The 13,139-nt window shown below is 38.4% G+C and overlaps 1 protein-coding gene across 2 annotated transcripts in view; it reads right to left on the minus strand.

Moving 5' to 3' along the window:
* Window positions 1-226: 226 nt before the first annotated feature.
* UBE2E3 (ubiquitin conjugating enzyme E2 E3) overlaps window positions 227-13,139 on the minus strand; it is a 55,688-nt gene continuing 42,775 nt past the window's right edge. For both annotated transcript variants that reach the window (XM_074548361.1, XM_074548362.1), the window contains exons 4-6: window positions 5,609-5,741; window positions 3,742-3,889; window positions 227-2,735 (exon numbers count right to left, since the gene is read on the minus strand). In XM_074548361.1, the coding sequence (XP_074404462.1) occupies window positions 2,638-2,735; window positions 3,742-3,889; window positions 5,609-5,741 (379 nt within the window). In that variant the 3' untranslated portion in view covers window positions 227-2,637. The remainder of the gene's footprint in view (window positions 2,736-3,741; window positions 3,890-5,608; window positions 5,742-13,139) is intronic.

Here is a 13,139-nt window from a genome sequence, read left to right on the forward strand (position 1 = left end):
CACTGTTTCTCAAATACAGAGCCCAGTGATTGGTGATAATTTTCTGTTCTAGCTTCTTAAAAATGTAAAAGAGGATCAGTGCCATTCTTTGGTAGCATACAGTATTCAACCCAGCACAGCCAGGAAGGAAATAGTTTGAAACAACAGATGCTGTTCACAACCAGTGCTTTGGATCTCTTTCCAGCAGGGGTTTCTTCCCTCCCATGAAAACAGACACACATTCTCATTTAACAACTAATTGATTTATTTAACAATACAAATTTCTTTCTACTGCATGGTTTAGCAGAGAGAACTTGAGAAACAAAATTAGCTTCTTTTCTTTTTCTTTTAAAGTTTAAATGTTTACACAAAAACAACCTTTACTTCAGTAAATATAAAATTTACACACAAAAAAAAATCTACATTAAAAAAGAACAGAATCATGACAAACCAACAGGAAAAAAAAAAAGAGGATGGGAATTCAGTGTAAAGGATCCAATCGCAAGGAAGGCAAGATGGGGCAACACTAACAAGGCATCCCATTTGTACACCTAGGTATCTGAAGCTGGAGGTACGATACAAACCCAAAATACATTAAAATTATAATTAAAACCTGTATTTTTATAGCAGAATATTTTATGATATAAATATCTGTAAATTCTGTAGGCAACACAGTTAGTGCAAGAACTCCATAGTTTGCTCTCCACTGGAAGGTCACTGGAGGGGTGTAGGAGCACCCTGTGGCCCACGAGTGCACTAATGGTCAGCAGGGAGCAGACTTTAGATGTGCAGCCTGGATGTGATAGCCCCTTGTTTCTTTGCCAATCTGTGCTATTTCTCACACATCCAATGACATGACAAGAAATTCTGGTCACCTTCAGCAGTGATTTCCAGCACTTCATCTCCTGGCATTAGTCTGTTACCTGACTTAGGCATATTCACCTGCCAGATCCTGTTTCTCATTCCCTTTTGCACTTTTAAACCTGAACTCTAAAGCTATCTTGTAGCTACCAAGAGAGATTGGCTTCTAGGTTGAAATATTTGGGATACACAGTTCTTCAAGCCACCTTCAGGCATCTGTAGAAATATTTAAAGTAGGGTGAACAATTCATGGTCAAAGGTTATGTGATACAAAAACAGGGACCTGTATAGTAATGGTTAATTTTAGATCTAAATCTTCAGTATTTTTTGTATTGATTTAATATTGAAACTTAACATTCAGCTTTCATATATTAAATGAGCAGAGCATCTTATGGATGGAAGTGCTACATTATATTCAAAAACACCAGGTAGTAAGGGAGACTGTAAAATTTCAAATTAAGTGTAATTTTAAAATCATTTAAAGGAATCAAGTGTATTTTTTTTATAATTGATACTGTGACTGGCAAACTATAAAAGCTTAAATTATAAAACTATTAGTGACTCTACCTTTTAAACTGTATGTACTATAAAGCTGTATTTTTGTACTTACAGATGTTACAAAATTTCCAAGGCAGGAAGTGAAGGGGGGAAAAGGTAGTCTAAAACACTTTCACAGATTTCATTTTTACTAAGAAAGGTTATTTCCTCCACAAAGGTTTTATGTCATATAAATCTGATTAAATTCATTGTACTCCTCTCTTTTCTGGGTAGATGATACAGTGTTCAATCATGCTTTGGAAGACCTTTTTCAATGGATAACTCAGTTCTCTAGGTCAGCAAGTCCAACTTGCTTTACTCAGAAAAAAAAAGCACCAGACTATCTCTAACTTGGCCATCCTCCTGCAAGAAACCTTTGTAGCAAGACTGAGGCAGCCTGTTCTGAGAGCAGGACTGGCCCTGAAGCAACCAGCTACATTAACTTCTGGAGTAAGCGTATGAAATGTGATAATTTCAACTTGAGAAAGAGCTGAAAAGTATTAAATTTCATAAAATTTTAGAAATTTCACTTGTTCTGTTAAAAACAAAACAGGGAAAACTTAATCCACAGGTGTGCATTAAATATTTAATAGCAAGCCTTTGCTTATGCATATTAATTTAAAAATTATCCACAGGGATCTGTGATACATTGGCCTTGCCTTGTTACTATAACTAAATTTATTAAAATATTAATTTAAAATAGGAAAACAAAGAAACTACTCCTTGGGGAACATGTTTATTGTGTTTGAGATGATACACTGGGTGCTCTCTGAGCTACAAAGGGAAAAAGGAAATCCTTTCATTACAAACTGACAAAGGTAAAAGTTAAAACAGTTTTCACAACAGCATGTACCACATATTGGAAATAGATCTGGGTTTAATACAAATGACATAATTCCTAGTAATCTACAGCTAACTTTAATAACTTCATACAGATAATGAATTAGGCTAAAATGCACTATAATATTTGGTTGACTTCAGGAACAGTATCCTTAGTACATCACAAAATACATTTTGATATCCCAAAGAAGCAAGACTTGCAAGTAGGCATTTTAAACATAACTAATCTACAGCTACAAACTTCTACTCTTGATAGCATTTACCTTTTTGGGGAGCAGTATCCCAGTCTTCAAAAGGATAAAAGCAGAGTAGAATCAGTATAACATATACACAGAAGTCCGTATTGTAAAGGCTATAAAGATTTGTTGCACACTGCAAAGTTGCCTTCTGCACCTTCACACTGCACAAGTAGTTTGTCATTTATGTTGCATATCTCTTGGTCCACTGTCTGGCTATCCTGTCATGTTCTGCTCTGTTGGTCAGGTACTGAGTGGCTATGCTTCCAACCAGAGGGTCAGCTGCAAAAGGCAGGAGACAATGCATCAGAATCCATCCCACAAGTAACAGTCCCCAAGATAAAACACATTTTAAAACACGGCATCCATTCCAAAATATAGTTTAGACCAGAAATACAGTGGAGCTCTCATTATATAAGACATTACCAAGAAAGCACACATGAACAAAGCACAACAAACAGGAAAAATCTATTGTGGTATCTGCATATGAATGAATCTTGCCTCAGGCAGGTGCTCTGCTTTCAGCCCTTTGCCTGCAGGACCCATTCAGCAATGCTGCCCCTAACAGGCACCCTCCTGTCAGGGAGGTGCACAGGACTAGTGGGAGTTAGAGCATTCGGGCTGCAGGACACACCGAGGGGAGCCCTTCAGGAGCCACCAAGCCTTTGTACCTAAGAGGCTGATCCACTTCTCCCTCACTGTGACCACTTTCTGTAAATGAACGGTCCCTTAGCACTATTGCTCAGTTCCTGCCCTGACCGCAGGCAATTAGCATCCATCGCCTAATGACACTGGTCACACATTGCTGCTGAGAATCTGTACTGCTTCCATGGAGCCCTTCCCCTCCCCACAGGATCAAGGAAGCCTAGGGAGAGTTCTCTCTGAACATCACCTCCCTCACATTTGCAAGATTAAGCCTTTCAACTGCTGTCTTAAGAGACTTCCTGCAGCTTCTTCCAACATGCAGGATTTATAACTCAGAAGAATGTTGCTCCTTTCCTGGACTGAACACTCCTTTGCTGGACCTCCTTCAATACAGACCTTCAATGACATCAGCTTATTTTCTCCATCATATCTTGGAAAAAAAGGACTTAGTGCTACTTACTTTCTGTTGTGTCACAGTAGTAAAAACACCATTAAAAGAGGGATCATATCCAATATGGAGTGCTTCACCACAAATTAAAAAAATATTAAATTTTATTTAATCTGCATGCAAATATACAAATTACATTCCATGGCAACTAAGTCAAACGACTGCGAGTCTCTCAGTGAACTATCAGCTCCTCACCTGGGTTGCAGTCTGTCAGAAGTGAACAAATAGACAGCAGAACCTTTGAAATAGTCAAAGCAGGGCTCCAGTTGTCTTTCAGGATATCCAGACAGATGACTCCCTGACTGTTGATGTTGCAGTGATAAATTCTGGTGCGGAAAGTAACCTGAAATCACAGCATAAGAGACACAGAGAGTCATTCAGTGCTGCCCAGGGATGGTGCCCCTTGGCCTTGAGCAGCCTGAGGGACTCCCAGTTCTGCAGAGCTTCTGCAGATACCGCTCCTCTCTGCTTGGCTTCCAAGCCACAGTTGTTTAACAGAAGAGTGACTATTTTCTGTTAAAGCCAGGCCTGCCTTTAACAAATCTACCATGATGAGATTAGGGGCATAAACTGCTTTCACACAGGCTCTCAGGATGGTACCCACAAAAACAAGGACCTACTTTATATATGGTAGCTATTTAATGAACATACCACATGTCAGGAACATTCTAATCACAAATGTAACTTCACTGTCGTTTCTGAAGGTAAGGAAGTACACAGAATTTGTCTGCATGTGCAGTATTAGTTGATCTTTTTCTTTCTTTCAAAAGACTAAATACAGACCATGAAAATTAGTCTTGTTAAATTAACAATGAAATCTTTTTCCTTACCCTTCATTAGGCAGAATATAATATACAGCCAAAACAATGCTATTATACTAACTAAATCCATCCTTAAATTATTTCAGACTAATATTGATAGAACATGTGAACATTCTGCACAAATAAGAAGTGAGAAAATGTAACTGCTTTAATTACACAAAGCACAAGAACATATGGAAATTTTTCTTTTTCATACTGACTGGGGGGGGGGAGTAGAATCCACAATGTATCCTGAAAATTTAAAAACTATCATGCTCTAAAAGAATCTACAAGATTTGAATGAGGAATTTGTCTAAAACAGTGCATCACTTCAGTATAACATTCTTAATTCAGAACATACTAAATGCTGTGGGTTAAAGAGAAGTGTGAAATACAGAGTGTATATTCTTTGTGTTGCAATCATTCTAGGAATGTGAAAAGGTATTAGATTTATAGTAACATAGTTATAGCCCCCAAAGATGTAAGTTGTAAAATGTTGTGTGGTAAAATGTATTTAGTTGTGAGAGTTTTGCAGTGTCTTTTCTGGTGACTTGGTCAAGAGTTGTAATTTGGCAGCAAGGGAGGGGAAAAGGGAATGACCTTTACATTCTTTCATATCCATTAGTAAATTACAATTTATTAGGTGTCCATACTATTTCTGAGCAAGGAACTGACATTTTAATTTAAGATTAGTTTAATGTAATAAGAAGAGCTTTTGCTCAAAAACATTATCAAACAAGATTGCTTATTTCAGCAGTCGTAAATAGACATTTTAAAATAATGGAAATTCATCACACCAATTTACCCAATTTTAAGACACAACATAATGCTCCAGTTTTCTATGTGAACTTTTTATAGCTTTTTTTTATTTCTTAAAAAGTTACTGATAATATTTAATATGGAATCTAGCTCATAACACGAAAGACTATTATATTTTAGTAGCTAGAATGAGAAGAAGGAAACATAAGAAAGTCTTGTGTTGTCTTCTACTAGAACTAAAATTTCTTGAATCTTACCTGTTGATCAGAATTATCATCTCATTTATCACTTGGTGAAGTTTGGAAATCAGTACTGACTGTGGTAATCAAGAAGTAAATTAGATGGAATTTTTCTGAGACTGCAAGCCAAGATTTTGGACCTTGTAGTTTTCAAGAGACCATACACAGATCTGATATTCAGAAAGTGATGTGCAGTCACTTGGCTGCAAGCTGTATTCTTCTCACATGAAAAAATGATAAGCACAATAAAAATCTTACCCTTACCTTTGGTGGCTTGAATGGATAGTCAGATGAAAATGTGATATCCAGGAAGAAAACACCTCCTTCATATACAGAACCTGGAGGTCCAAGTATAGTAGATCTCCATTCATAAATGTTATCTCCTTTAGGACCGGCACTGTGTAAAGAAAAAAGGGGAGAGGAAAAGAAAGAGTCAGATGTACCCTTGAGAGAGGCATTTTATGGATTCCTTCAGCATTCATTTTATTGAATAGAAACCATTTGATTATTTTTAACACCTGCCCAATTTCCAGCTGATTTCAGTGGGCTAGGTGTTTTAAACTGGCACAAAAGTGAGGTACTCTGCTGTCCCTCTGGAGAGACAGCAATAAAATAGAATGATCATACAATACTGGTTTTTCACTGTCCAAAACATATCCCCAGATCTATTTTCTTGAGTCATTGCTCTGAACTTCTACGTCACCCTTTGATCACCTTTTCCACACCACCCTTTCCATGCCATCATATTTGTACACAAAAGGAGTTTTACATCTTGACCATATTCATCTTCTCCAAGCATTTAGCAGATCACACCTATATAAAAAATGTGGCTTTCAACTATATTGATACACATTTATTGCTACTTGTTTCATAGGCTAGAGTGAAATGTGTTATACCTCTGGGCAGCAAAACTAGGGAAGGGCTAGAGAATCAAGTAACAAGGAATTGAGCTTCTTGCAGCAGTCATTCCAAAGCACTGTTTCTTCAGGATATATCTGTGTTATGCCTCTGGGCAATCAGCAATGAGACAACGAACCAAAAATATTTTCTTTTCAGAATGCATTTCTCACTAGGGAAAGGGTTACTGCATAATTATTATTAAAGTAAAAGTTTGGAAGAATGGATAATGACCCAGCATTTTCTCAACTTCTGAGCTGTCACTAATGCTATTATCACACAGTAACCATCTAACCTCCTCACAAAAAACCCTAACCAAACAAAAAACTCCTCCCCCTTGTCCCCCAAAGGAACAACCACCAAAAAAATCAAATCTTTAGCAAGCCTGGATAAAAATTAACCTAACCTTCCACAAAGGGTCCTGAACCCACCCTGCTGAGAGCCAAACTTACTGAACTGACTGCTATGGAGAACAACAGCACTGAACTCATGCAGACACAATGGCTTGATCACATCTATGCAGATAAGCCAATAACACAGCACTGTGAAAGATCCTTTCAGTTTTCCCCACCTGGGCAGTTTCCCAGGCACCACCTCCATTTCCCAGCCATGCTGAAGCAGCCCCAGCCTTCTCCCTCTGTGGTGCCCAGGATCAGGCCCTGAGGACTGTCACACATAAACTGCACATGAAGCGAGGGACAGGGCATGGCACGACACCGCAGCCTGGGAATTCGTGGTTTCTGGAACTGCTCAACACACAGAGGAAACTCCCAACAAATAAAAGGCTCTTCCTATGCCATGTCACCCCACGTATTTGTCATACATATGTTTGCAGTCTGTAACACAACATGTTGGACATCCATCCTTACTATGTAGTCAAACATGGAGACACTCATCAGAGACAAGGAATATGAGCAGTCTGCACTATAGATCTGCAATTCCCCTCCCCCCACCACAATTTAGCTATTTTTACATTAAGATCGTTTTTGAGAAAAAAATGCTAATTTTGATTATTAATTCACTTTCAATTAATAATTTCAAAGATGCTTTTTATCTTGTAGACATTTCATGTACCAAATGTTGCAGTTCTTTCATAAACAGGACAAAATAATAATGGAATTTGGATGACATCCTATTTATTAAAAACAAAAAAATATTTTATGAAGCTGTAGCTATTTTCCTGTTGCCAAAATGAAAGTAGATAACAATAGAATGCTGGCCTCCAGAGCACAGCTAGGGGAAAAAAAACCCTACAGGTGCTGTAAAAAATAAAGTTTGGGTCTAAAATCTTTCTTTCTGTTTGCAATGCATACATAAAAGTGGAAGGAAAATACTAGATACATTTTAAGGGAAAAAAAAGGGAAATCTAGAAGCAAACAGGTCCATTTTTGGTAATGCAATGAACCATTTGTACCTTCAGTCACTCCAGAAGATAATTTTATTCACGCTCCCTAAAAACCAATTAGTGTAAGAACTGAAAATATTGGGGCAGTAACAACAGCATTTAAAACCCACACAGGCCACTGAAATGTTTCAATTAATTCTGGACATTCATCAAGCTTACAGCTAATTAGTATTGTGCTTAAAAACCAAATTTCTGTGGAGCAAATCAATTTCAGCATAAGATGTCCTAATGACTGCTTTATAGTTGAAAGCAGAGGTTAGTGCTCTTGCCCTGCATGTCAGGTACCTTTCTTTCATACACCCCCAACAGCTGGATGCATTTCACTCAAATTAATGAAATGGATGGATCAAATCTGTGACATGTTCCAGCCCAATGAATCAGTCACGATTAAGTGCAGCACCAGTCCAGGGTCAAACTCTCTGGTAATCACTTACCAAATCAGAGCTAGGGCATTCATAAGCTGGTAGCCACAAAACACAAAATCTTGATGGAGCAACAGGTCTGAATGACAACTTCAGTGTTTTGGCTACAGAGCATACAAGTGCAGGCCATTGCTAACAGCCTGCTATCCTCCTAAATTAGCTTCAGAACATTACAAATTCAGCAAAGGCATCAATACTTCCTTCTCAATAAAAAATCCACTTGATTAATTTTTTCACAATATGGGCTAAAAAAATCTCAGACAAAATAACAAAGCAATTTAATTGAAATGACAAAATATTATTTGCAGAATTAGGGAGGTTTACTTCATACATTAAAGATGGATTGCTTTTTAAAAATAAATTAGAGTTAACTGGCTGCATCTGCTTCCTAAGCAAATATTCATTATGCCACTTCACTGAGGGATATATACCTGATTCAGATAAGACAAAGGATTTATGACCATGCTGTAGCCAAGCTAGTCCACAGAACAGATTAAATTTACAAGTGTGACTTCAGATGGTAAATTTGAAAAGACATGTGGTTTAACTTGAGGGGCCCATGGGTTCACAGCAGGTCTGTCAAACCTAACTCTGCTGAACCCTGGCTCTCAAGTTTTCCAAAGACGAAGCGCAGCTTTTCCAGAAGAGTGTTAAGAGCATTCATGTGGATGCAGCAGCATTCACACCAGCAAGAAGCCTGTTAGACTCCCAATGCAGTGGTTACAGAAATCCAAGTTCAGCTTTTGTTACAATATATTAAATCAAAATGCATTGAAGCTGCCCATATGGAACGAAATGCAGGACAAGAAACTAGGACAAGAAACTTCCAATCTACAATGATGCTGGTAGCATTTTGCTTTCTGCACTCACTAAATGCACTGCTGTCAACAGCCCTCCTCTAAAACACAAGACTGTAAGTTTGGTGACAGAATGCAACTTCATAGTCCTGAGACTGTGCTAACTGAGAAGAAAAAGGATGAAGGAAAATGTAATTTGGCTAAATTTGATGTTAATGCTGTGTTATGCTTTATTATGATATTGAATATGAGTCTGCAACAGCACATAGCAAACTGGGGCGTGGGTGTGCTTGTTTTTGGAAGCTTCCAACAGTGAAGTGTGACTGACTCTAAAAGCCTTATGAGAAATGTCATTGGTATTACAGAACTAAAGGTACTGGTCTACACCTCAAAAAAAACCCACTGGGGGCGTCTACATGGCACAGGTTTAAGTGGTGGAATATTTTCTCATGTTCTCCTCTCAAAGGCTCCACTCTCAGGTGTGATACCCAGGCCGGCAGAATTATAGAAGTGTAAAGGCTGGAAAAAATCTCTACTCATTATTACCAAGGCAGCAGCTAACAAACCACATGGGGCACCTGGGGTGAGAATTATGTAAGGAAAGACCTCCCTCCATCCTTCCCAAACATTTATTTCAAAATGAGATTCAGCCAGAGTAAAACTCTGGGAAGTTCTTCATAGACTGCTCAGCCACAATTCTGTCACTATACAATTTTTACAGCAGTGTAAGTGAAGTCAGTGCTTTAAGAGAGGGATAAGATATCTCTTTTGATTTTTCTTATTTCAAATGGAAGTACTAAGTAAAGAAAGAAAAATGCCCTCAGGCATGTTTCACAACCTTGTGCTTGAAAAATCCACTTCATAATGGTACAGTATAGTAAAGCTCTGCAAAATCTTCAACAAGCTTTGGAAATTGACTTTTACAAATCCTTCTGGAAGAAAGGCACTCAGAATGTTACCAGTACAAAAGACTGTGTTTTGGACATACACACAGCTAAAGCTGTTGAATTATCTAGTTCAGTGTGACACCACGAGATACAAAAGGGGCTGTGACAGATCCCACCAGCATATACAATTCAGGTAAATGTACAGACCCCATCTGTAGGGACTCTGCCTGCTTTACCGTCTCAGCTTCTGAGCTTGATGAACTCATTTCCAGCAGAAGAAAAATGCCCCAGGCTCAAGTAAGTTCAACTTATCACAGAGGTGGAGATCCATATTTACCACGCAGGATATCTAGTGTGGATGCTAATGTTTGCCCCTCAGGCTACCCAGACAATCAGGGCAGAGAGAAGAGTGATTACAGCCCCCAGAAAATCTAAATACTCCCTAACACCAACATGCTCCATCTCCCTCCGGTGACCTTTCACCAACAGCATGGGGAGCCTGGCTCCTCACTCAAGCCGCTAAGCTCAGCACTTGAGAAAATCCTCCTCACTCCTCCATGCAGTGAGAAAGTGAGTGAAAACAGAGCTAGACAACCCTATCTAGTAGCACACTACCTTTTTATCCAGCTATAGATACACACTGTCATGCTGTTGGTAATTTAAGACCAAAAAACAATCTCACAAGCAACCAAAGGATCTTTATCGGCTGCAAGCTGTCTGACTTGCTCAGTGAGGCCTACAGAGAGCACAAACACTTACCAGTAGTTACGTTTTAATGTTGAGCATGGGAATAGAAAATGCTCAAAATACTTTCTTGCTTTGATATTTTCAACATTTTGAAGAAAATTTGTCCATTTTCCTTCTTTTTCTTAATTCTCCTTTCCAAGTGTGGAGGCACTCTTGTGGATTTGGTTATAGAGTGCAAGAAAGGAAATGAACATTAATTAAAAGGCATGTGTTTGTGTGTGGCTTTCAGTTCTATGACCTGTGACAAGCATAGATAACAACTTAGGTTTTCTTTATTTTTCAATGCCTTGTTTACAAGGCTCTCTGCAGTGCTTATTCTCAGCATTCATATTATCAGTACCAGTGCCTTAGCACCTCTACTTAAAGAATCTGGGTACTACATCCTGTAGACACAGAAAACATTCTGTTTTCACTGGCAGGAGCTACAAGTATAGCCCTAATTTTAGGATTACAGCATTTTTCTAAGGTTGGACACATGAGGGCTGTCTATGGCAATGTATCAAAACTGTGCAGAAAACATATTTTGATAAGGTGCTCACTATTATTAAGGTTTATAGGTTATGTGCAGTTTTTTACAAAGAAAAAGTTCCAGTCTATTGTGTTCTTCATATAGATACAAATGTTTTTATTTTACCTGCCACTGAACTACCTGCTACATTTGTTTGCTGGAAAAGGTTATTTACTGTTTCTAGCATATCCACAGAGGCTCTGTGGAATTGAGGATTTAGGGATCTAGTTCAGTGTACAAATCTCTCCATGTGTCACTTCCCTAAAGTCTATAAAGTCCTTATGATTGAAATCTAGAAATCAGCATTAAAAAAAAAAAAAGGAACCTATTTTTACCTCATGGATCCCCTGATAATTCAGCTGGTTGTAAAGCAGTGCAGGACTTGTGCCCAAGGACATGGTTCAATGCAAAGCAAGTGCAATTTGAGAGCTTCTCAGAAGCAGCATGGCTACTCCAAGCACAATGCTGATCCAGCCTAAACTAACTTGGCCAAATCATACACGTTCACAAACCATCCATGGATTATTAGCTTTGTGCTTAATCAGGTGTCATTTGCCCTTCTGCAGCCAGAGCAGGGCATGAACTTTAGCTGCTTGCTCTGGCTCAGAAATGCAACCACTGTGTTTGGGCTGTGTTTGGTTCAGGTCACACTGAACCACCAGGGGACCTCAGCCAGTGGAGATCTGCTATTAATCACCCTGAAGGGAAAGACGTGTTTTACACCACTAGAAGCTCCAGTGCTAAACTTGCCATTACCAGAAGAATATACACTCATGTTACCAAAGGAAGCTAAGTAACAAATCATTTGCTAATTTCATCAAAGCTGTAACATGTAGAAAACCCAAGCAATGTATTTTGGAAAGCTGACAGTATTTCCACTGCCTAAAGCCCCATTAAATTGGTTCATTGCAACAATAGCTTTAGATTACTTTCCTCCTTGTATTCCTGCTAGTTCCTAGGACTTATCTTGCTGTAGTTAGAAGTCTGTGCAGGTCCTTTCCATCTTCCAGAACAAACCAAGCCAATTATGGAGGCAGAATTCCTGTAATTTTTTCTTTCAAAAAGGCAACTAAATACCAGAACACAGTGTGCTAAATTACAACAGAAATACTTAAATTAAACACATAACAAAACACATCAGATTTTCTATGTCTATGCTCTTGACAGAGGAGAGAGGAGTTGCACCCAGGCAATACACAAAAGAGTTTACCAAATGTGAGTTGTTTCTGAACACAGAAATCTCATAGGCATGAAGAAATTTAAAATAAACAAAATGTTCAGCATGAACTAACTTGCAATATGCACAGAAGTATGTCTCATATGCCTGCACTGGAGAAATTATCCATACTACCTAATAAAAACCAGAGCAGGACAGTCAGTAAAGGGAAACATTTCCTGCTACTCTGCCATGTGTTCATAATAACAAAGCTTTAATTTAGCATAAACTAAAAGAACAGATCCCTTTCATCAGTGTTGAAAGACCTGTAGTACTAGTGTCAAAACACTATTTTCTTGCTGTTGATATAAAACTCAATTTGTACTAGGGCCAAATCGTTGAAGAACTTTCGTTGAAGAAATTTATCTAGTGATACACAGTTCCCATTTTTTTTTCACTCAAAATTACTGATGAACCTGGGTTTAGCAAACATGGAAAATTTTGCTTTTCTACTGTGAGAGAGGATCCCTCTCAACTTCCTAACACAAACAAAACTCATTTGGGATACATACGTATTTTGTTTTTCAGTATGTTTAGCCTCCACAGTGATTCTAGCCATTCACACTGAAAGAGTCACATGGTACAACCAGAAGATGTGTGCTGTGGAGTATGACTGCAATGTACAACTCCCAGATCCCAGACCACCACCTCACCCTCAGGAGATTACATTATTAGTAAGTCATTCAGGTATTCTGGGGCACCCTCATATTCCAGGTATCAGCCACCTCCATCCTTCATTGCAAAATCTTCATGTCACAAAGCTAAGTGACACTGAGAAATCCAGCTTAGGACTTCCTCCCAATATTTTCAATAACACTTTTAATGTCACCAAAGCGAAAAACATATTGTTCCCACCATCCCTTATGCACACCCTTCAGATGATGGAAGAAAGAAGTTAAAACAATTTCACTAAAAG

This window comes from Zonotrichia albicollis, chromosome 10 (assembly GCF_047830755.1).
Source record: "Zonotrichia albicollis isolate bZonAlb1 chromosome 10, bZonAlb1.hap1, whole genome shotgun sequence".
NCBI lineage: Eukaryota > Metazoa > Chordata > Aves > Passeriformes > Passerellidae > Zonotrichia > Zonotrichia albicollis.